General features: G+C 38.3%; 1 protein-coding gene across 8 annotated transcripts in view; it reads left to right on the top strand.

Moving 5' to 3' along the window:
• Positions 1-4,100: 4,100 nt before the first annotated feature.
• The window catches only part of THUMPD2 (THUMP domain 2 tRNA and snRNA guanosine methyltransferase), a 52,188-nt gene continuing 31,196 nt past the window's right edge, over positions 4,101-25,092 (top strand). For 5 of the 8 annotated variants that reach the window (XM_036077375.2, XM_036077374.2, XM_036077373.2 and 2 more), the window contains exons 1-6: positions 4,101-4,270; positions 12,998-13,133; positions 14,737-15,146; positions 16,043-16,120; positions 19,190-19,242; positions 20,969-21,056. In XM_036077375.2, the coding sequence (XP_035933268.1) occupies positions 4,145-4,270; positions 12,998-13,133; positions 14,737-15,146; positions 16,043-16,120; positions 19,190-19,242; positions 20,969-21,056 (891 nt within the window). In that variant the 5' untranslated portion in view covers positions 4,101-4,144. Of the gene's footprint in view, positions 4,271-6,768; positions 7,899-12,283; positions 12,318-12,997; positions 13,134-14,736; positions 15,147-16,042; positions 16,121-19,189; positions 19,243-20,968; positions 21,057-25,092 lie in introns of those variants that run through there. The other 3 variants (XM_036077369.2, XM_036077370.2, XM_036077372.2) reach the window with 3 other exon arrangements.

The raw sequence follows: 25,092 nt of genomic DNA, 5'->3' as shown, positions 1-25,092 counted from the left end.
ACCATGATGCTGTAACTCCACTGAATTATAAAAAATTTATAAAATCTTAAAGTTACTACCCCGGGTTGTGTGAGCAAGAGTTCACTGTATCTCCATGGTGTGTACAAACCTTGGGGAGGTGAGTTTCAGAAGATGGAGAATTGGGGTGCCTGGGTTGCTCAGTCGGTTAAGTGTCTGAGCCATGATCTCAGGGTCCTGGAATTGAGCCCCGCGTCGGGCTCCCTGCTCAATGGGGAGTCTGCTTCTCTCTCTCCTGCTGCTCCCCCTCCCCCACTTGTGTTCTCTCTCTCTCTCTTTCCCTCAAATAAATTAGGCAAAGATGCTCAGAGGGAGATGAAAAGCGACAAACATAACAAATGCTCACTGGACTTCAGGATAAGTTCATTTATTCAACTCCATTTATTTATTAAGTCCTACTATGTGCCAGGCCCAGGTGCTTTCCTTTCCTTACCATATAGCACTGTATTGTCATCCTTTATGTGTCTCTCTCAGCAATCCAGCACCATCACCATTACCACCCATTAAACTGAAAGTTTCTCAAAGGCTGGAACCTTGTCATATTAACTGATACACTGACATGGACTCAATAAATATTTATGAATGAATAAATAATAAAGGTACATAAAATATGTAAATAGAAGCATGCTAGAAAGGCAGCAGAGAGCATTCTGGAAGATGTGGCATTCTACCCGAGCCTTATAGAAAAGAAATGGAAGAGAAGATGATTCTAGACAAAGGGAACAGTATAAGCAAAGGCCTGGGAGGACGGAAAGAGTGGGCATTTTGGAGAAGTTGGCAATTGAATCCATTGGGATACAGCAATGGTTCCTGTTCTCTTGGGGAGAAGGGGCCTGACTCGCAACCAGCCCCACTCAACTGTACCAGAACATGAGGGGTGTGAGGGGGTGGGCAAGCATGACATATTGAAAAGACCCTAAAGGTCATTCTGACAAGTATTCCTAGTTAAGGAACATTATTTATAAAGTATGTGGGGAGGATAAAAAGGATGCTGAGGAAGGAGGGGAAATAGCAGGCAAAATTGTGAAGAAGTTATCTTTGGGGTCCTTCTATCCCCTCAGTGCCCTCCATTGGCCTCAATCCTCTACCCTTATCCCCATATCTCACTCACAAGGGCCCCTGCTGGTGTAGTGGTGAGGAGAACTTCCTTAGTGAGTGACCTTCCATTTAGTTATATTCCATCCAATTCAGCACACATTGACTGAGACAGGCAAGCCAGCATGCTTGTTGTGGATGCCCAGATCAATGAAGTCATCTCATCCTCAAGGATCTCACAACCTAAAGCATTTGCATTTTAATATCTAAGTACATATATCAAACACTTTTTTTTAAGATTTTATTTGTTTATTTGAGAGACAGAGAGCTGTGCTGAGAGCACAAGCTGGAGAAGGAGCAGAGGGAGAGGGACAAGCAGTCTCTACACAGAGTCTGGAGTCTATGAGGCTTGATCCCATGACCCTGAGATCATGACCTAAGCTGAAATCGAGAGTCAGCCACTTAACTGACTGAGCCACCCAGATGCCCCTACATCAAACACTTTTAAGAATTAAAGGAATTGCCAATTACACCAAAACATGGAGATCTTGAAGCAATTAATCATACCCTAAATTCCTAAAATGGTCCCACTTAAAAGTATATCTGTTGTAAAATTGTTCCTGCCAACTGCCAGCTTCCTACTTGTTGAATATGCAATATTGAAACAGCAAAACTCAGTTGGATATGCTAAGCACCTATAAGGATCAGTGGGTTTTTTTCAGTAGAGACATATTTTAATGAGAAGCAGAAATGATGGAGCAAAGAGTATTTGAGTAATGAAGAGAGAATTCCAGGCAACTCTCCTCTCAGAAAATCAATTATCTTCTCCCTAAACAGGCAAAACTCCACCTGTTTCACCTCATCTCAAGCACTGTGTGAAAGGCATTCTTGGAAGTGCTGTGCTGTAGCTAGGCCCAAAGGTGAGTGAATGCACTTGCCCCCACCCCCACCCCCAATTGCAGCAAGAGTAGCCCCTGACCTTGCTGACCAAAGGCTCCTGGTGGCAGAAAGACAAGAGACGAAGGGAAAAGAGGATGTAAGGGGAAGACTGGCTCTGGAGGATGGCAGCCTCAGCTCAGCAGTGGTTCTGTCCAGGAAGGCATGCTGCTAGCCATGGAGGAGTCATTTCTTCATCCACCTTGGGCAGCACCACCATAACATGACCCCTACCCACCTCTCTACCTTTATCTCTATCTAAACTTCCCAGCTCATATACTTATACTCTAATAACACCTAACTGATGTTGTGGCCTTCCTCTCCCCCCACCCCACCACCACAGACACACACACACACACACACACACACACACACACACACACTCACATTTGGATCTGCTGCTCCTACTACCTGAAAGGCTACACCACTACTAACACCCTCACCCCTACCCTCCATCCCCAGAGAGAGAGTCATTTAACTCTTACACAACCCTCAACACTCGGCTCATGAGTGATTTTCATCAGGAATCTCTCCCTGCTGCCTTTCTGTGCTGCCACAGCATCCTGGGCACATCCTCACTAAATCAATCTTACCGTTCTCTAAACCCCTTAAAGTCCAAACCCTTGCTTACTCATCTTAGCATCCTCAAGACTTAGTGTGAGGACTGGCAGAGAGCAGGTGTCCAGTATTTACTGAACTATGTCTGGGTGCTCACCATCTTGGGTATAGAATGTAGGAAGTACTAAGGAGGTTTCATGGGTTTCCCCAAACAGACTTGAGTGTCAGGAATCCCAAAGCATAAGGAAGTTGGAATGAGCTATGTCAACTGCCAAAAGAATGAGAACATAAGTCTGGAGGCAAAAGAAAGAAAGAAAGAAAGAAAGAAAGAAAGAAAGAAAGAAAGAAAGAAAGAAAGAAAGAAAGAAAGAAAGAAAGAAAGAAAGAAAGAAAGAAAGAAAGAAAGAAAGAAAGAAAGAAAGAAAGAAAGAAAGAAAGAAAGAAAGAAAGAAAGAAAGAAAGAAAGAAAGAAAGAAAGAAGATAAGGAAAAAAAAGGAAAGAAGGAAGGGAGAGAGGAAGGAAGAAAGGAAAGAAGGAAGGAAAGAATTTGTCAAAATGAAAGGATCTGAGAAGAAGTTTTAGGACTGAAACTTTGAAACACTTGTGTTACATGATTCCATAAGAATTTTCTTACTACTGTCCCAGTAGACCAGGAGCTGGGGTGGGGCGAGGAGGAAGAGAGGGAGTACCCGTTATTTGCCTAGGTCCCATTGGGAAGCACATGAGAGGCACTTGCCAGAAAGATAGTCATTTGTTTAATAGTTTCTATATATCTTCATATAACTACATATATGACTTCTATATAACTTCATATAACTACAGAGCTAATGTAATGCTGTCCACTTTGTAATACGGATTCTATTCCTCCCAAGTAATATTTTCATTGCCAATTCAAAATTCAAAATTAAAGAAGTCCCTTCAATACTGTTAAGAGAGCCAATTAAATCAGGTGGCCCAAACTGGATGGTGCATTCATTACCTTCGTGGTTAACTTAGTAGTACAAGAAATGTGACCTGTTCCATGAACATGAAAACATTCAGTTGGAGAATGGGAATTTCTGCTCTTGGTCCTAAGGATTCCTAGCTTTGGCCCAATTCTTGGTGAAGACAGAACAGGGCTCCTTATTTGAGGACAGTAGTGGAGCGGGATGGAGAAGAGGAGAGGAGAAAGTTGGGAGAAATAGAAGAAAGCTCATTATCCTGGTTATCAAGACCAGCCTCAGCTGTGCCACTAACTGTCCCTTGGCCTGTCTAGGGATCAACTTCCTCAATTTCAAAAATAAGGCAGATGGATTAGATGATATATATCCTTTTTGTAGATCAAATAACAGATCCCAATTGTATCCCTTCCATCTGTGATTCTAAATAGTTCCAGATGCCTAATCAGGGAAGTTACAAGCAGTTAACCAAGGAGACCCCCAGCCACCCCTCCCAGGGGACCGCACCCCCAGCCCCAACTGGGATTCTCCCTGTCCGCTGGCCTCGGGCTCCACCCCGCCCTCCGGCCCCTGCGCACACTGCCGGGAGGGCGGGGACGCGCCGCGCGCGCCCCAGGCCACGTGACCCGGAGCCGCGGGGCCGCGCGCGCGGGCCGTCATGGCGGCGTTGCAGACAGATTCCGGCTCGCGGCCTGCAGCGGGCGCCAGGTTTTTCTGCACCGCGGGCCGCGGCCTGGAGCCCTTCCTGATGAGGGAGGTGCAGGCGCGGCTGGCGGCCACGCAGGTGAGTCGGCCTCACTGCGCGCCCCGGCGGGAAGGAGGGAGGTTCTGCTCCCTCCGCGCCAGGGTCGGTGTAGACCCTGGAAAGCGACGCGAGTCCCCACCTCTCAAGCCCCGGACCCACCAAGGCGACGGTCCTGGGCCTCGGCGTTCTGACACATCCTTTAATTACTGCTGGAAAGAACCTCCAGTCGTTCTCCCCGCCACATCTATGACCGCATATCTCTCATGCCTGTAGTTTTATTAAAGGGGGGGGGGGGGGTTAAGGCAAGTTATTTCCTAGATTCTTACAAAGAAGGTATAGGATAGTGCACGTAGTTAGAATGAGACCTGTCGGAGTTAGAAGCCTTTCTCCATCCTTTAAATACAAATACTACCTTCAGGTTCAATTACTTGACTCTTGCCAGTTTCCCGATCATGATTGTGTTTACTTCATAGGATTGTTGGGAGGATTATATGATACAGGGTACCTCAAGTACACCGTAAACACCGAGTAAATAGTAGCTACAAAAGTAATACAGTCTCGGAGGCCTCACAGTCCAACTTCTGGAGGAAGTTAACAGTTGGTGGTATCTATCTGTTCATTTCAATGAAATGAACAAGGTTTTAACCTTGAGTTTAGGTTCTTTAGAACATGCTGAACTGGTTTCTTGAAAGCAGAGGGAAAAGACGTAATAGAAACAGACTCCAGTAACTTGACGGGCTCTATATGACAGTGTGAATGATGTGTTTTTGGGAAAGGAAAACTTACTAAATGAAATTGACCACGCAACTCTAGCAACCCTTACAGCGTTGGAAGCCACAAAAGGATTTTCTGCAATGAGGGAGTTGGGGGCGTGGAGGATAGAGGGGGTCATGAAAAATGGCATCAGTCTTAGATTACCAGCCATTTGTGGTTTGGGTCACAGAACTTAATAGAATGCTGAATGTAGCTAATCTAAAAAAGCAACAATGTAAGAATTGCTGACATTGAGTATTTAATATGTGTCAGGCCCATGTTCTTAGGTCTTTACTCTGTATTCACCTGCTTAATTTTCACAACAACCCCATGAGGTAGGCTCTACATTTAACAGAAAAGGAAAATGAAGCACAGGTAAGTCCAATAAATTATTCAAGTCATGTAAAGTGGCAGACCTGGGATTCAAACCCAAGCTGTCTGTGAACTCAGGCATGAGTATATAATCATGTCCAACCCAGGCAGGCCAGTTCCTGGGTCCAGTTCCAGTTGATACTGTGCAGCTGTTACATCATGCTGCACTGATTTAAAAAAAAAAAATGTTAACGTAGAGTTCTTAGTATGAAAAATAGAAGGCTTGACCCAACTGGAGTATATCTAATTAGAAAAATTATCTTCTCTGCTTGTTCTCCATCTTCTCTAAAGACAAAATGAGATACAGGAGGACTAAGGGGTTCATCACAGCAAAAAAAATTCAGTAAATTATAGGGACAAACTTCTTGGCAATGAGAGGAATTAAATGCCAAGAGATTTAGGGATTTCCATATTTTGATTGTGTATGTTTTAAGGATAGGTATGCTGGGACATCTGGGCGGTTTAGTTAAGTGTCTGCCTTCAACTCAGGTCATGATCCCAGAGTCCTGGGATCGAGCCCCACATCGGGCTACCTGCTCAGTGGGGAGTCTGCTTCTCCCTCTGCCCCTCTCCCTGCTCCTTCTCTCTCTCTCTCTTGCTCACTCTCTCTCAAATAAATAAAAAATCTTAAAAAAAAAAAATAAGGATAGATATGCTTGGAAATGGGATCTGAACAAATAACCTCTGAAATTCCATCTAAGTTTCACTAATATAAACTCTCAAAGTTAAGGCAATCCTGAAAGCATAATGATAGCATCTAACATTTATAAAGCACTTAGAGTGTGTCAGACACTTTTATGTACATTGGATATGATTTAATCCTCAAAAGACTCCTATGTGATAGGTCATTTTCCCCTCCATTTTACAAAGAAATAAAGAGAAATGATGCTACATGGTGGAGCTGGGACTTGTATCTGAAGCTTTCTTGCTTTGAAGCCCATGTGCTTTACAACTACATTAAATTATGGTGGGAAACTGCCCAGAAGCATGTAGGTTATTTCTGTAACAGCATGGAAAAGAGTGTATGTAGACTTTAGAGGCCAAAGACATGTTCAAATGTTAATCTTCTTTTAATAGATTTTTTAATTTGGGCTAAATACTCAAATTTCTGAGCCTCACTTTTCCTTGGATATAAAATGGAGATGATAATACTTACTTTAAAGGATTAGAGCAGGGGCGCCTGGGTGGCTCAGTCTGTTAAATGTCTGCCTTCAGCTCAGGTCATGATCCCGGGGTCCTGGAATGGAGCCCCACATGGAGCCCCACATCGGGCTCCTTGCTCAGCGGGAAGCCAGCTTCTCCCTCTGCCACTCCCCCTGCTTGTGCTCTCTCTCTCTCAAATAAATAATCTTTTTTAAAAAGGATTAGAGCAATCCTTGAGATAAAGATTGATAGCATGTGTAACACAATGTCTTGCAATTAGTAGGTGATCAGTAACTGTTCCCAAAGAATGAGTTGCACAGGAATACTTAAAATCATTCATGCAGTAATAAGAGAGTCTGTTAGAAACTTCGGTTCGCTTCAAGAAAATTGATATTGTAAAATCTGAATTTACAAAACAAATTAATTTAGAAATGATTGTTTACTTTTACAAATGAATCACACCTTTCTCATCAGTGTTTTTCCAGTTTTAGTGAACATAAGAATCATGTAGGGAGCTTGCTGAAAATACATGTCCCTAGTTGCCACCCCCAAAAACTTTTCTTTCAGGAGGAATGTACATAAGCCCAATCGTTTGCATTTTAACTTGCAAACTCCTCCCCCCTCAGGTGACTGATTTAGGTGCTTCCTTCAACACGCAGCTCGCAATAGAAAGTGCCTTGTGTATTCTGTTTAGCTTTTTATCCTGGAGAATTTCAAACATACACAAAAGTAGAATAGTGTGGTGAATCTCACATACTCATCAACCGGCTGCAAGAACGATCCCATAGTGAATTCTGCTCCATTCCACCCATGTTATTTTGAAGCAAACTCAAGATACCACTTCATATGTGAATGTTTGCCTATATAGTAGTTGCCCTTATCCGTGGGAGATACGTTCCAGGACCCCCAGTGGATGCCTGAGAACATGGATAGTACCAACCCTATATATACTGTCTTCTACTATATATACATACCCATAAGAAAGTTTAATTTATAAATTAGGCACAGTAAGAGATTAACAATAAATAAAATAGGACAATTATAAATATACCGTAATAAAAGTTATGTGAATGTGGTCTCTCACTCTCCCTCCCTCTCTCTCAAAATGCCTTATTGTACTGTGCTCACCCTTCTTGTGATGATGTGAGATGACAAAGTGATGAGCTGGAGTGAGGTGCGAGACCTTAGGCTACTGTTGCCTGACTTTCTGACGGGACTTCAGAAGGAGGATGGTGCTTCAGCACTGCGATTGACTTACGTGGCCTTACGCTGTTGACCTTACGTCAGAGCGGAGGTCATGTGCTTCCGGATCACGCGGTTGAGCGCGGCAAGTGCAGGAAGCAATACCACCGGTAACGGGACTACTCTGTGTCTAGAATGAGAGGACTCTTACCGCGTAGTATGTATCATATAATATAGAAGAGATAATACACGTAATGGCTCGTTTCAAAATACAAGCCACAATATCACATCTAAAAATAACTTAATCAAGTATCTAGTCAGTGTTCAAATTTCAACTTGTCTCATAAATGTCACTTTTGTTTTTAAGTTTGTGTATTTAAATGAGGATTCGGGGCACCCGGGTGGCTCAGTCCGATGAGCGTCTGCCTTCGGCTTGGGTCATGATCCCAGGGTGCTGGGATCAGACCCCACGTTGGGCTCCCCATTCAGCAGGGAGCCTGCTTCTCCCTCTCCCTCTGCCTGCCACTCTCCCTGCTTGTGCTTTCTGTCAAATAAATAAATAAAATCTTAGAAAAAATAAGGAAAGAATGAATGAGGATTCAAATAAGGACCACACATTATGATTGGCTGATACTCTAAGTCTTTTTAATTTTTCTAAGAAAAAAAAAATTTTCTTTTAATCTATAGATTTTCCCTTCACCTCTCTTTTTTCCCCCAGCAATTTATTATTTGTTAAAGAAGCAGGTTGTTTGTCCCATAGTCTAGAGCAAGGGTCGGCCAACTTTTCCTTTAAAGGTCCGGATAATAAATATGTTATGCTTTGTAGATCACATATATGGATCACTTTGTGGTTTCTGTTACACGTTCTTTGTTGTTATTGTTTGTTTTTACGTCCCTTTAAAAAGGTAAAGACCATTCTTAGCTCACCAGGCCTCATTTTCTAACCCCTAGTCTAGAGCTATGCTATCCAATAGGGCATGGTGGCTATTTTAATTAAAATTAAATTTTAAAAAATTCACTCTCAGGCACATTTCAAATGTTCAGAAGCCACATGTGCTAGTGGTGACCGCATTGGACAGCACAGGTTATAGAACATTTCGTCATCACGGAAGTTGTTGGACAGCACTGCTAGAGTTTCCCCTGGTCTAGTAGATATTGCCAGTTGCATCTCCATGGTGTAGTTTAATATGTCCTCTCTGTTTCCTGTAAATTGGAATCTTGTAAGTTGTATCTAGAGTTTGGTCAGATTCAGGTTAGATTTCTTTTTTTCCTCCTGGTGGCGGGGCAAACTTCTTTATAGGTTCCTGGGTTTGTTTAAATATTTAATTTATATTGTATAATTATATATTTTTAGGTGTATAATATATTTTATATACATGCATAATATATACTTATTTTACCTGGACTACTTTAAAGAAATACATTGGGAAAAATTAAGCTTTACTTTATAACAATGTTTAATGTATTAAATACTGTTATTTATTATAACAATAAAAGCAAGAATACTTTTAAGATAAAATCAGTAAAATAGAGGTGTACCTAATTTTTCTAGCTAGCCAGAAAGGCCCTGTCAGTGGTTTAACTGGTCTTTATAAACCCACATAGCAAAGACTTTCAACTTGGGTCCTGAACCTGAATAAGCCAGTCAATTTTTAATTTTTTAGTGGGGTCTTGGTGATAGAGGGTAGTGGGGTAGATCTAACCAGATAACCAGATAATCAGGTTATTTCATAGTTATTTTATTTAATGGGGTAATTATATAAGGTTGATATCTTTTAAGATTCTCCACATTTCTTGTAGAGAAATTTCTTGAATTTTTTTAATTAAATAAAATATATTTTTTAATTCTTATAAAATATATCAAAAAAGCTCATGTACCACCTCAACTCTTCACTTAGCAATTTAAAATTAATTCTAAAACTAGATGGCATCTGTAGAATTGGGAGAACTTTGATATCTCCCTATCTTCCTATGCATTTTTGCCTAGAGTTAAACTTTCAATTTTTGTGTTAGATTTGAATGACTGAATTCTAAAAGAAAGGCAAAAATGCTAACTGCTTAGATATGCTAGCTGATAACAGAACTGTTTTTACTTTAATAAAGACTGTTATTTCATCCTCAAAAGTGTTAGACATAAAACCAGCTGGTTTTAGACACTTGGTTATGATTTAATTCCAAATGGAAAAAACAGATTGTATATATAAATTTTCAAGTAACAAATATTTGGATGAAATATCCTAAAATGCCACATTTCTCTCCTAAGTATTGTAATTGAATATGATAAGTTACAAGCAATAAATTAAAGAAAAAGGTTAACACCAGCTTTAGAAGTTTTTGAACTTATAAGCACCAAAATTCATTCTCCCTCCTGCTTTAAGATATAATACGGTATCTTCACCAAAGGTAAACCATTATAGTGCTTCCACGATATATGATTATTTGATTTTCATAGTGACTGTTTTGCAATTTACTAAACTACTTCTGATTACACACATATTACTTGTAAAAGGAATGTAGGCCTCATGTTAATTTTGAAATAAAGAGAATAATGTTGCTTTTGGTTTTGAAAATGTATTTAGCATTTTAATGCCTCAAAACCTTCTTATAATTTGATTCCCCAAATAAATTAAGCCTTTAGTTCCTTTTAATTAACTGGATTTTCAATCATGTTCTCTTTTTTTGTTGTTGTTCTTCCCACCTCCCCAAAATGATATTTTTAGAGGAAGTTCACTGTATAAAATGTTTCCCTTCATATTCAAATAAGTAAGAAAAGATAAGATCTTTGTACAATTAACAACTACAAATTAATATCTAGATCACTGACTAGGTTAAAATCACTGGTCTAAATGTTTGCATCAATTTGTTTATAGAACTTGAATCTTAAAACCATACATTTTCAGTAAAATATTTATTTCAATTGCCCCCCATAATCTTGGTAAGGTATTTCATGTCTTCTAGCTTGTTTTGTGATGGCTTTAATATCAGCTATATTTTTATGTCAGGTAACATAAAATCTAAACTTTTAAAAGTTACTTTTTAAAACTTTGTTCTCAAGATCTAAGCATTTTGAGGTATATATTTAGTTTTGACTTTTGTGGAAAAATGTCACTTTTGTAATGAGAAAGAAGTAAATTCTAGAAACTAGAAGTTCTTATTTTTGTTACTTCCTTATCGCCTTAAATGTTGATTCTTAAACATTCTTCTCATTCCCTACTTTCTCAAGCTATCTTGGTCAGCTGCACTTTCCAGTACCCAAGCTGTTTGGGTTTTATTTAATTTGTTTTTCCAGCTTTATTGAGATATAGTTGACATATACTATTGTGTAAGTTTAAGATGTGCAACATGTTGATTTGATAAATTTCATATTGCAAATGATTAATACCATAGCATTAGCTAACACCTCCATCCAGTCACATAACTACCATTACTTTTTTGTGGTAAGAACATTTAAAATCTAATAGCAACTTTCAATTATATAATATAGTATTATTAGCTATAATCACCATGCTGTACATTAGGTCCCCAAAACTTGTTAATCTTATAATGAAGTGCTTGGGTTTTACGTGATGTCAATCTAGGGCTTCCTCAGCAGTGATTCTTCTTCATCAAGCTAGAATGGTAACCCAAGAAATTATCATCCCAAAAACTTAATTAGACCATATCAGATCAAGAGTACAAAAATACTTGGAATTCAAGTTCCCATTGGATGGCAACTGCCTAAACACGTGGGATACTCCAAATTCCCCATTACCTCAGTTCTAGGAGATAACTTAGAACCATCCCAGTCAGCCGATGGCCACCACTAAAAGGAAAATTTTAAGACAATCCACATCCATCCTGAGCTTGAGAGAATTGGGTTAATCCCAAAAGTTTTAGAGGAGTCCATTGGTATTGAGCACCATTTGCCATACCTCACCAGACTCTCTATTGCCAGTGCACTTTTTTATTTTCCTTTCTTCTCTGGTTTTTACAACATATCCATCCTGTCTCCAAAGCCTCTTTCTGTGTGATGCATATTTCTTGTTGTTGTCCCTTTTCCAATTCCACAACCAAGCGTCTCATTATTTCTACCTCAGTAATCTCCTTCTTCCTCCAGCATCACAATCTACACTTAGTACTTTATGCCTCTTCTAAAGTAATTTTTTCTGCTAGCTAGTTCAGTGCTGTCACAGCTTTCATCAAAAGTCTATAATGGTTGACCATTACCATCTGGGGTACTCAGATTTTCATGACCATTTATCAGGCTGGCCTGAGCTACACCATCCATCCACCTGACACTATCAGTCAGCATAACACAGCAAATTTTGCCATGCTGACTTACAGTTTACTTCAGCCAGGCTGTCACTCCCACCTCTGCATCTTGCCCTTTCTTCTGTCAGAATCTCTCTTCCCAAATCTTACCGGGTTCTTTCCTGAGACTTTTACTAATGATGGTTCCCTATTCAGTGCTACTTTTGTACCTTGTACCTACAGCTTATCAATGCATTTATTATATTAACTTTTTTTGTTTTCATTTGGGTTTAATTCAAGATATTTTCTTATAAATTTTACATTCTTATTTGTATGTCGGTATATAGGTATTAAATTATCATTCATCTTTAGGACATATGCTGGATGCTTCCTGGTAGACCACGAGGTAGGTGTTTAATAAATGCCCAGTAATGATGTTAACCTTGGGCTAGTCACCCGATTTGTCCTAGGAATGTGTGTGTGTGCGCGTGCACACACACACACACACACACACTTTACAAAAGGTACCATGACATAGATTATGATCTTGGTCACTGTGTGACTTCATACAAGTTATTTAACCTATCTAAGCCTCAGTTTCATAATCTAAGAAATGGGGGTGATAAAATCTACCTTAGAAGGTTGTTTCTGGTTTTTTTTTTTTTATATATATTTTATTTATTTATTTGACAGAGAGAGACACAGCGAGAGAGGAAACACAAGCAGGGGGAGTGGGAGAGGGAGAAGCAGGCTTCCCACAGAGCAGGGAGCCCGATGCGGGGCTCGATCCCAGGACCCTGGGATCATGACCGGAGCCGAAGGCTGACGCTTAACAACTGAGCCACCCAGGCGCCCCTTTATTTATTTATTTATTTGTTTGTTTGTTTGTTTGTTGAGAAGGTTGTTATAAGGATGAGAGGGAAAATGTATTCCGAGTGCCTAGGACAGTGTCTGACAAATAGTACATATTTTAGAAATGGTTGTTTTTATTGTCAGGCTAGACACTGTGTTTTAATTCATTAAGAGGGGAAAAGGGAAATGATTCTTACTCTGACACAGGACTACATTAATCTTTTGTGTCTCTAGGTTGAATATATTTCAGGAAAAGTTTTCTTCACCACCTGTTCTGACTTAAATATGCTGAAAAAATTAAAATCTGCAGAAAGATTATTTTTGCTGATTAAAAAGCAGTTTCCACTTAATGTTTCTTCTGTAAGTAAAGGTATGTAGATGCCTGTTGCTTTTACCCCCATGATATATTGTACTCCAAAGTTTTTTGCTTGATAATTAATTTGTACCCATTTCACATTTTTAAGATTCATTCATACCTATGGGGTCATTAATTATGTATTTTTCCATATTTCCTGAATATTATCACCATATTAATCATATTATCAGCTAATGTTGTCTCTTTGCAATCTGCTGCCTATTTTCTGAGCCTTAGTGTCCTAAGTCACATTTCTTCCATTTTAATTATGTTCAGACACCTTATGTAGAGATACATATGGTCAGATGCATTTATTTAGACCCAGGAGCATGTCATAACCCAGAATGCATGGTTTTATAAGTTGATCAAAACTGTCACTTTGTACATTTTAACTAATGAATTATATAATTGGAAAAAATACTATAATAAAATCTCCTGCTTAGGGGACCTTAAATTTAAGGTTTTGAATAAATTTATACCCATTTATAAAGCATTACAGTTAAAGGGGGCTTAAGAGATTCCCTTTCCACTTTCTAATTTTATTTATTTATTTTTTTAAAGATTTTATTTATTTATTTGACAGAGACACAGCGAGAGAGGGAACACAAGCAGGGGGAGTGGGAGAGGGAGAAGCAGGCCTCCCACTGAGCAGGGAGCCAGATGCGGGGCTCGATCCCAGGACCCTGAGATCATGACCTGAGCTGAAAGCAGACGCTTAACGACTGAGCCACCCAGGCACCCCTCCACTTTCTAATTTTATAAATATGCTACTAAAATAATTTAAGGATCTTAATAGAAGCAAGGGTCAGATACTGCTAGACTAGACATTGCCTTAAACTTCATTTTAATTTCTGAGATCATGTAATATTATGGTCTATACTAAACTGTGTCAATAAAGATACAAATGGCAAGAAGTCAAAACAGGTCAGAAAAGTTATTAGAAAGCAAATCCTAAGGTGTTATACCATGGGGTCAATATAATTTCATCCCAAAATTCCACACATTCTCATCTTTAGAGAATACAGTAATTACTCTTGGGTCACCTTGATGAACTTTGTTCATCAAAAAAAGATTACATTATATTGAGCATGCTGGCAGTCCCTAAGTTATGAATGGGTTGTGTATCTGAAGTATTACTTTATGAAAACTCATTTTATGATGTACGCTAATATTGTATGGTCTAAGATAGTTTCAATATTCATTTGCTCTGTTTCTGAGCTCTGTTTTGCAGTTTATTCTGTTTTTTTTTTAACTTAGTTTTTATAGGCAAGATCAGCATTATTTCAAAAATCAATACGTACTCTAGGTGTATGCATATATTGAAGGTATAGATATATATTTTCATAGGACAAATGATCTTGCTAAAATATATGATAATTCTATAGAAATTTTAAAACAGTTTTGATGTTAAGTATGGAATATAAGAATGAACTTTATTTTGCACAATATTCTTATGTTAAATTATATAAATTCCAGGTGAAGGTGAACTCACTATTCATGTAGCAGTTTAGTAAAACTTATTTTAAAGAAATAAAGGTAATGGAATTTAGGGGTGATGAATGTAATAGACTGTCTTTAAGGCTTTGGTATAGGATAAACTGAGATCTTATTTATTTAGGAAAAATATTTAATGAAATGCAAAGACTTGTAAATGATGATCCAGAAAGTTGGTTGAGTGCCATTTCAATTTGGAAAAATCTTCTTGAACTTGATGCAAAAAAGGACAAACTTTCTCAAAGAGATGCTAACCCACTAAAGAGAAAAGTAGAAGAAAATGACATCACCAATCCTAAGAAATTAAAAACAGAGCAAATGCAAGAGCTACAAGAGAGCAGGGAATGCCAACTGGAAAAGCAAATGGAAGAAGAAACAGTGGAGCAAGGAGATTTTCTCACTAGCAGAGAAAAACCTCCAGAAGCATTTCAGAACGATGTAGTGAAAGCAGCTGATACCCCAGACCGGAAGGACTTGACGTTCCGAGTTTCTTGTCGCTGCAGTGGCACTCTTGCAAAGACCTTTACTGCACAGGTATGCCTCCCTCCCAGGGTGAAGTTCCGCTTTCTGAAAGAATTAACCACTCTTTAGATTTAAAATGAGATGACAGCCTTTCACAGAATAGATAACTTGGCTAGGCAGATAACCAGGCCTAATTTCATATAATTAAATCTCTTTAAAAATGCATTTTCCTTTTTCAATTTACCTTAGATGCTTAAGAGTAATGGCATGCCATTCCATGTAATGACCTCCTTTTTTTACTTTCTCCCTCAAAGTTTCCTTAAACTCATAGATATTCTTTACATTTGGAAATCCTAATATTATTGTCCTAAGCTTTTTGGGTTTCTCTTCAGTTCTGGTTGCTCTACACTACGCCTTGCATGTATGATTGTCACCGGGACCCAGACTGCAAAGACACGAATGCACTCAAAGTCTCAACTATCTAGGGGAGAGTGAACACCACAGTGTCCTTCAAAACACTTCATCACTTGGCCCTTACAAAGTTCAGTGATATAAGAGCACAGATCTGGGTCCTTTGGTCAGCCTTAAAATCAGACCCTAAAGATTGAGTCTAATGCTATTGTTCTGGTAATTTGTAAACACATAGGATTGTCGTAGCTCAAATAATTCATCTTTAACCTTGCATCTATTTCCTAAAACCCACAATGATCATTTTTGTCGATTCATGATCTGGTTATTACAAGAATAGAGATTACACATGAGCAGACATCAATGCCATAGGATATGTTGGGGATGGAAGAGGTAAAATGCAGCCTTCTTGCCTTCAACAGAAAATGCTTTCGTGTCATATTTTAATATTGTAACCCTAAATTACCATCAGGTAGTCTGACTCATACTGTTAGTTTTTGCTTACATTTAAATGTAAAATTTTCATTTTTAGTATTTTCTATAACTCTCTGCTTTTTCAGGAAGTAGGAAGAGTAATTGGAATTGCTCTTATGAAACAGTATGGATGGAAAGCAGATTTGAGGAATCCAAATTTAGAGGTACTGAATGTTTGTTTTATTTTATATGCCTGTAACCTAATTGTTTAAAGACAAGGTCAACTATCTGTACTGTACTTCTCAGTTTTGCTTTAGAGTTTTTTAAAAAGCATGTCTCTATGGATCCAGCAGTCTGTTTTCTCTTTAGCAGTAGAATAGTACAGATAATTTTACTAGTACTTTTCACTTTGAAAATGTCTTATCCAAATAAGATGTTTTGGGATGGAATTGTTTCGTCACAGTTGAATTTTTAAAAATTTATTATAAGGTTGCAGAGATGCTGTCTGCAATCACTATAATACATAACAATCACTAAAATAAAAAATTCTAGCTAATGTTAAAAAAAAAGAAAATCAATAGTATTTTAATAGTGACTTTGTTAGGACTCTGAGATTATGTTTTTCTTTTTTTTCTCTATTTTCAAAATTAATTTAATGAGGTTACATGAGATTTTTCGTTGAAACAAAGTAAAACACTTATATGAGGAAACCAATGCTAGCTATAAAAAATATTCTTCACAGGGCGCCTGAGTGGCTCAGTCAGTTAAGGGTCCAACTCTTAATTTCTGCTCAGGTCATGATCTCAGGGTCCTCTGTGCTCAGCAGGAGTCGGCTTGAGATTCTTTCCTTCTGCCCCTCCCCCCGCTCATGTGGTTCTCTCTCTCTCTGTCAAATAAATAAATCTTGTGTGTGTGTGTATATATATGTATGTGTGTGTGTATATGTATGTATTCTTCACTTTTTTAAAAATAATTTGATAAATTTTTTTTTAAAAGATTTTATTTATTTGACAGAGAGACAGTGAGAGAGGGAACACAAGCAGGGGGACAGGGAGAGGGAGAAGCAGGCTTCCCACCGAGCAGGGAGCCCTATATGGGGCTCGATCCCAGGACCCTGGGATCATGACCTGAGCTGAAGGCAGACGCTTAACGACTGAGCCACCCAGGCTCCCCCCAAATTTATTTTTTTTCTAGAGAGAGAGAGCACACACACGTGTGTGCCCATGAGTTGGGGGGAGGGGCAGAGGGAGAGGGAGAAGCAGACTCTTCACTGAGCAGGGAGTCCGATGCGGGGCTCGATCCCAGGACCCTGGGATCATGACCTGAGTCGAAGGCAGACGCTCAACCGACTGAGCCACCCAGGCACCCCCATCTGATAAATTTGACAGGTAGTTTAGTCATTTTCATGATTCATTGACTCATAAATTTATTCTTCTATAGCTTTGAATGGAGTAATAGCTGGCCATATCAGAACATTTTGTGTTTTTATTTTTCAGTGTTTTCATTTGATATTTTCACTTTTACAAAGTAATGCCTGATGTATGTTCTTCACTACTGTCATGAAAAATATTTTGGGGGGCCTGGGTGGCTCAGATGGTTAAGCCTCTGCCTTCAGCTCAGGTCATGATCTCCAGGTCCTGGGATCCAGCCCTGGGTAGGGCTCCCAGCTCAGCCAGGAGTCTGCTTCTCCCTCTCCCTCTGCCTCTCCCCCAGCTTGTGCTCTCTCTGTCTCTCTCTCTCTCTCTCAAATGAATAAATAAAATCTTAAAAAAAAAAAAGGAAAAAGAAAAATATTTTGACCTCAAGAATGTTTTGACATGAGGGTGTCCTCCTTCCATCTCTCCTTTCCAGTTCTCTCATCTTGTGCTCTGCTGGTTCCCATCTCCCCATGTCCCCTTGGCCCCATCTCACTGCCTCAAAATTACACTTTTCTCATAGCTTAGCGCCTAAATAAGTATAGCTAATTTAATTCCTATCAGCCATTTAGTGTAATTAATAATAGCTATTAACATAATTGTCAACAGTAAAATCACACAGTAAAATTTGTGACCAAAATTAACAGAAGAATCAAACCTTAAAACAAGTTTTGTTCAGCAAAATTAAGAGAAAAAATTTTATAGTGGGAGAAGCTAGTCTTAATAACATTTGATATACAAAAATATCAGTGTATCGGGGCACCTGGGTGGCTCAGATGGTTGGGTGTCTGTCTTCAGCTCAGGTCATGATCTCCAGGTCCTGGGATCAAGCCCCGCATCAGGCTCCCAGCTCAGCGGGGAGTCTGCTTCTCCCTCTCCCTCTGCCTCACCCCCTGCTCACACTCTCTCTGTATCTCTCTGTCTCAAATGAATAAATAAAATCTTTAAAAATATCAGTGTATCTTCTCTTGAGTATCGATTTTAAATAGAAAAGAATCCTAATACTTTTGCTAAAATGAATAATCCAAAACATTGGAAAGTTTAGCTTTGATGATCAAGGATTTAAATTGACTAAATGGAGTTCATTCCAGGTCATTCTTTTCTTAATAAAAATTTGTCAATATTGGAGTAATTCTGATTAAACTATACAGTGAAAATAACCTTGGGGTCAAAGTATTAGGGATCAAATGCTCTTGAGGTCAAACAGCAGAGTCAGAATATTCCATAAACCTCATCAGACTATGAAAGTAAGATTCTAACTTTTAAAATTTAATTGAGCTACTAGTTATAACTTGAGACATTTAAATCCTCTTTATGGCCCAACAGAAGAAGGGTAGTAGAAAGGAAGAAGCTCACCTACGGATAGTAGAGAGAAAAGGTCACCCTTGCTATGATATCTTTGGCCTGAAGAAAATTTTGTTACCCTGGAAATGTAGCCTGTGATGGTCCTGTGTGACCTCAAGTCTTATTTGAAGTTAGAATTAAGGTGGGTTCAGGAAGTCTTCTCTAACCCACAATGCCAAAGAGTCTGATCCAGTTATGATAATTCAGAGAATCTCTGGGAAGAAAGAACTCAAGATCTCTTCAGAACATGAGTGTCCATATACCTTGTATACTGAATTATCCTCAGAATCTTTCTATGGAATGTACTAAAAATTTACTTTGTCTCTGCTCAAGAAAAAAATATTATGGAACATCTTTCCATATATGATAAACAAGGTCTTAGATTTTTTTTATTAAAATATAGATTATGTAAAAAATAAAAAACAAAGTAAATTTAAAAATAAAACATAGTTTCAAAATGGAAGTTTTCAAATTGTCAGTGCATTTGGTAATGCATTTCCTGTTCTGTTCTAACTTCTCTATTTGTTCTTTCAGATCTTCATACATCTAAATGACATTTACTCTGTGGTGGGAATCCCTGTGTTCAGGTAGATATTGTTCTCTAAGTTTCATGTTTGTCCCTTAGAGTTTGTAAAAGTAAGAACTTTATGTTCTTATTTATAATATGAAACATCGATATAACAGAGGGGGCTAAAGGCAAAGCATTTGAGTTCTTTACTTGAGCCAGTGTTTTCTTGGTGCTTAATGCTTATGATTTAATCTGGCCAGTTAGAGCTATAAAAGATTTGATTACAATCATTCACTGATTGTGATTCATACTGAAAATTATATCTAATTATTTCTATTATTAAATGATTTTCACAGGCCCTTAGTCTGTTGGCATCTGGAGTTTTTATTGAAATAGAAAATACAGCACAGTTCTTAAAATTCACATTTGAACATTCTACAAATTTTATTGCCATTATTCTTTTATTGTGGGAGAGTATTTTCAGTTTTTAAAATCTACTTCAGGTATCTCTCTAATCTTGCAGGGTACTATATGATAATAAATGCAAATGGTTCATTTCCTTATTCCAAAATATTTGTTGAATACTTATCATATAACAGGTACTTTCCTGGATGCTCTGGGAAGAATGAGCTAGTTGGATGAAAATAGTGATTTCCAGTTCCTTGGAAGCATGTAAATATTGTTGGCATCTCCAAAACATTTTATATGCACATCCCTGTTTACATAGTATAATGTGATTTAGATACCCTTTTTCTAGATTCTAGGCATGGAATATTTTTAAAGATTATAAAAATTCAATAGGAATACCCCATTAGCTCTAAGCTCACATTTAGGCATCTGTAAGCCAGGATGTAAAAAAGAATGCTTAAGATTATTGTAATAGATTTTCTCAAGCTTTCTTGTTCATTGCATTAGAAAGATAGAAATAATATTTTGAAAACTTCTATCAAATCTGGAAACACTGATAATGAAAGTGATGAGGTAGAGGATAAAGAATGAAGTGATACATAATGGAGGCCAGTGAACTCATTTGGGAGATGTCTGCTTCAGCTCTTCGTTCCATAAATTATTTTAGACAATGCAATGTCATGCTTCATTTCATCTTTTGAGAAAGATGCAAATGAGCAAAGAACAAATTTACAAAAGCGATTTTTTTCTAGAAAGCAGATTTCAAGAGTTAGCATCCATTCAGCCCTACTTCCCATAGTACATCCATATCACAGAACAGTGTGTTCCTCTTGATGACTCCAGATCAGCAAGAAAAATTCCCATATATTCCATATGGGAAGGCAGGAAAGTATATTAACATTTGAAAAAGATTTTTTCTACCTATGTGATTAGATTTTTATAAGTCAAACACTTAAGAGTTTAAATTTCAGTTGTCCAACAAATTTACCTTTTTTTTTTTTTTTAAGATTTTATTTATTTGAGAGAGAGAGAATACAAGTGGGCAGAAGCAGGCTCCCTGCTGAGCAAGGAGCCCAGTGACAAAGGGCTCGATCCCAGGACCCCAGGACCATGACCTGAGCCACAGGCAGGTGCTTAACTGACTGAGCCACCCAGGCGCCCCACAAATTTACCTTTCTGAAATACCACACTGGCTGGTTAGACAAGGTGCCGATTGGATAAGGTATTTTTGTAATAAGGTTAAAATATTCTGTAACTTAGCAGATACTTAGCTGTATGTTAGATGAATATGTTAAGGTGAGTCACAGATGTGAACAGGTTAATCATTTTTATTTATATCCTAATCTTCTTTACCATACAGTAATACTGGGGTTACCATCAGGTTCTTTTCTTTGTAGGGTTCCTTTAGCCAGCAGATCTTACATCAAGACAGCAGGCCTGAGATCTACCATAGCATGGGCAATGGCCTCTCTCGCTGAAATTAAGGTAAGGAAAATGTTTACATTCTTTTTAATAGCAAGGTCCTTTGCATAATCAACTGATTGGTGGACATCTTGGTTGCTTGCTTTCTTTTCCTTTCTTTTTGTTTCTCTTTTTTTCCTATCCTTTTCTTTCTCTTTCTGTTGCCCTTACATTTATGAACTGCTACAGTGATATGGTTTTATATATTGTTGAACTTCTGAGAGTATTTTGGCTATGAAAAAGCTGAGTCCAAAGATAGCTACATTTTTATCATTTCTAATCTTTTATGTCACAATCAGATGGCCTATAAAACCTCTACATAAATTTTAAGTTTTCTCTGTGACCAAGATCTGGATCAATTTTTGCAAGTGTTCTGTGGACATAAGAAGATCATTTTATTTTTTAGTCAAGGAATGTCTGCTACATTACTGTTTTACTATCTGCATAATTCTGAAAGAGGTATTTCAAAATCTCATTAGATTACTATATTTATATTTTTAAGTTTTTGCACTTTTGCTAGTTGTTGCCTTAGCTGCTGTCTAGTTTGGTATATGCACATTTATGACTTTTATTGTTTCATCAGGAATTGTGCCTTTTTATTGTAACAAAGTTCTCTTTATCTTGATTAGTGAGTTTAAACTTAAATTTCATGTCTTATTAATATTTTTATTCCTTTCGGGGCGCCTGGGTGGCTCAGTCGTTAAGCGTCTGCCTTCGGCTCAGGTCGTGATCCCAGGTCCTGGGATCGAGCCCCGCATCGGGCTCCCTGCTCCATGGGAAGCCTGCTTCTCCCTCTCCCACTCCCCCTGCTTGTGTTCCCTCTCTCGCTGTGTCTCTCTCTCTGTCAAATAAATAAATAAAATTTAAAAAAATAAAATAAAAATATTTTTATTCCTTTCTTTTTCTTTGCATTTGCTGCATTTCTTTGCCACTGCTTTATTTTCAACTTTGCTTTCAGTATGTTTTTTTACAAACACACAGCTCTGTTTTTATCCACTCTGATGGTCTCTGTTTTCCAGTGAGAGTTCAGTATTAGGACAGACATACTTGATTATATTCTTCCTATTTTACTCTGTTTATAACTTCTTACACTGTTTCTTAGTTTTATTTTTTGCTAGTTTGATCAAGTTACTTGATAATCATTTCATTGCTGTCCTTGAGGTTGGAGATTATACTTTATTGTTCTCTTCTACTAATGGTTCCTGTTCCCAGCTCTCTTGAAACACATAGAACTCTGCTGTTTCTTTAAAACAAGATATCAACTCTTTCCTCTCTCAAGACACTGTTTTTACCACCAAGACACTCTAAACTTACCCTCTTCCCTATCGTAATATGAGGCCTCTAGAGTGCTTTTCTTCTTTTCTCTTGACCCACCTTTACTCCTCCCTACAATGAGACCTTTGTAACATTTTTATACCCTTCAACTATCAACCCCCAATGACTAGATTGAACTAAATTATTTATCATGTGTCAGAATTTCCCTTGAAATATGCCCCTTCTGTTTCAAAAGTTCTTATTTAGCACTTACATTAAACAGCCTGTCCTTAATCACTAAGCTCTAATTGTGTATACACACACACTTTTCTGTAGAAATACACAGAGACATATCGCAAGGTGTATCACTCCTCCCCATTGTTCTTCACTTTGTCTTTCCCTATTTGAGGTGTCTGCTCTGGTTTATTTGTTGCTTGATTAAAGTCTTAGTCGTTAAGCGTCTGCCTTTGGCTCAGGTCATGATCCCTGCCTCGGGCTCCCTGCTCTGCAAAAAGCCTGCTTCTCCCTCTCCCACTCCCCCTGCTTGTGTTCCCTCTCTCGCTGTCTCTCTCTCTCTCTCTGTCAAATAAATAAAATCTTTAAAAAAAAAAAAAAAGTCTTAGGTAATTTCCTCAAATGTAGTATCCAAATAATACACTGTCTGAACTTACTATATATCCTCAAATTTGTTTTTCATCCTGGGATACATACCAGTCTTGGCTGGATGTAAGAGTCTTGAGTGGCAGTCCCTTTCCCTCAGAGGTCTGTAGATGTTGTCCTGTTGCCATTTATTTTCCTGTGTTCTAGATGAACTATACATGCCAGTATGATTTTCCTTTTCCTGTATAGCTGCCTGTTCTTGCTGCTGGGAGGCTTGTAAGACTTTTCTCTTCAATCCTCTACAGTTCAGGAGATGGGTTAAATGGGTGATGGGCATTAAGGAGACCACTCGTTGTGATGAGCACTGGGTGATATATACAAGTGATGAATCACAAAATTCTACTCCTGAAACCAATACTACACTATATGTTAACTAACTTGGATTTAAATAAAATCTTGGAAGAAAAAAAAATCCTCTGAAGTTCAGGAATACTAGCAGGATATACTTACATATGTGTGTTTTCTATTCAGCCCAGAACTTGGTGTATCTGACTGCCTGAGTTCTAATTCTGGCTCCACCACTTACTGACTGGGAAACTTTAGGCAAGGTATTTAATATCTCTGTGCCTTAGTTTCTCATTTGCAAGATGAAAATAATAATCTAGGGGGGCACCTGGGTGGCTCAGTCAATTAAGCATCAGACTCTTGATTTTGGCTCAGGTCACAGTCTCAGGGTTGTGAGATCGAGGCCCGCATCAGGCTCCACGCTCAGTAATGAGTCTGCTTGAGATTCTCTCCCTCCCTCTCCCTCTGTTCCTCCCCCCACCTCAGCGTATGCACTCGCTTGCTCTCTAAAATAAATAAATCTTTAAAAAAAAAAAAAAAGCTCCTAGGGTCATGTGAGGATTAAGTGAATTAACATTTATTAAGTGATTAGAACAGTGCATGGCATATAGAAAGTGTTTAAGTATTAGCTGCTGCTATGGCAATAATAATTATAATAATTATTTGGAATATATAATAATTATAAAAGTTATCATTTCTCTGGCTCAGGCACTCTTTCTTTCATTACTTATTTAATTATTATTGCCTCAACTGTTTTTGCTTTAGTGACTTTTTTACCTTACACTACTTTGTTTTCTGCTTCTGAAATTATAAACACGTTAAGCTTCCTGGAGCTATCCTCCAAGTTGCTCATCCTTTCTCACATGGTTTCCATCTCTTTATATTTTGGGTCTGCATTTTGAGTTATTCTTGAACATAATCTTCCAAGCTATAACAAGAGTCAAAGTTCTACTTTATTCATCAGAATTTTTAGCTTAAAAATCATGGTTTTTTAGTTTTGAAAAGTTCTCTGTGCACACTACATTTGAATATCTCTAGAAGCTCTTTGTTCTTTTGTTGCAATACTTATCTGTCTCCCCCAGGAGTTCTGTTTCACTGGATACATGTTTTGAGTGTTCTGCCTATTTACTCTCTAGCTACTTACGGACCTGTGCCCTTTGGATGTGCCATTATTTTCTTGGTGGCTCACTGGGACTCAACTGTGGTTATTAAGATATTTTAAATGGCTAAAATCCTATAAATGGTAGAAGGCACATGGATCTCTGCTGCCACTGGGCTTGGCAGTGTAAGGAGAATCTGTCAGCCATGCGGAAAACTTTTCTCTTTCTAGGTGAAAGCTCTTTGATTCACTGGTCTCCCTACAGATCTGTAGATCTCTGAAGACCAGGTTCTCCCCGGTTCCAATGATTTTCCCCTCTGGGCTCCAGTGCTGGTCTCTAACCCCCCACCCAGCCATGGCTGAGAGGCCCCATACCAGTTCCTTCTTCTGGCACCCGAATGAAGCCCAGGGCTTTCTCTTAGCCCCTAGCTGCCTCTACGTCTGAGCATCACTTGGCCCCAGGGGAAGATAATAGCTTGGAGTTGAGAGAAAAGAAGAAAGCTACTTTAAGATTATCATGTTCCCAGAATCCATGATTTTCTTTTTTATTTGATTTTAATCTTTAGTCCAAATTTCTTTTAGTCTAAGGAGAGAAGTTATGGTTACCAAACTGCCAGTGATCTCACCACAGTTTATATAACTATATAACTATATATATGTGTATATATATACATATTATATAAATATAAATTTATATAACCACCTTATACAAGTTTGAAATGTTACCTTTATCTTGACATAAACATCCATTTGTCAGAAAAG

The sequence above is a fragment of the Halichoerus grypus genome, chromosome 10 (genome assembly GCF_964656455.1).
Source record: "Halichoerus grypus chromosome 10, mHalGry1.hap1.1, whole genome shotgun sequence".
NCBI lineage: Eukaryota > Metazoa > Chordata > Mammalia > Carnivora > Phocidae > Halichoerus > Halichoerus grypus.
This window is presented reverse-complemented; position numbering and strand designations above follow the sequence as displayed.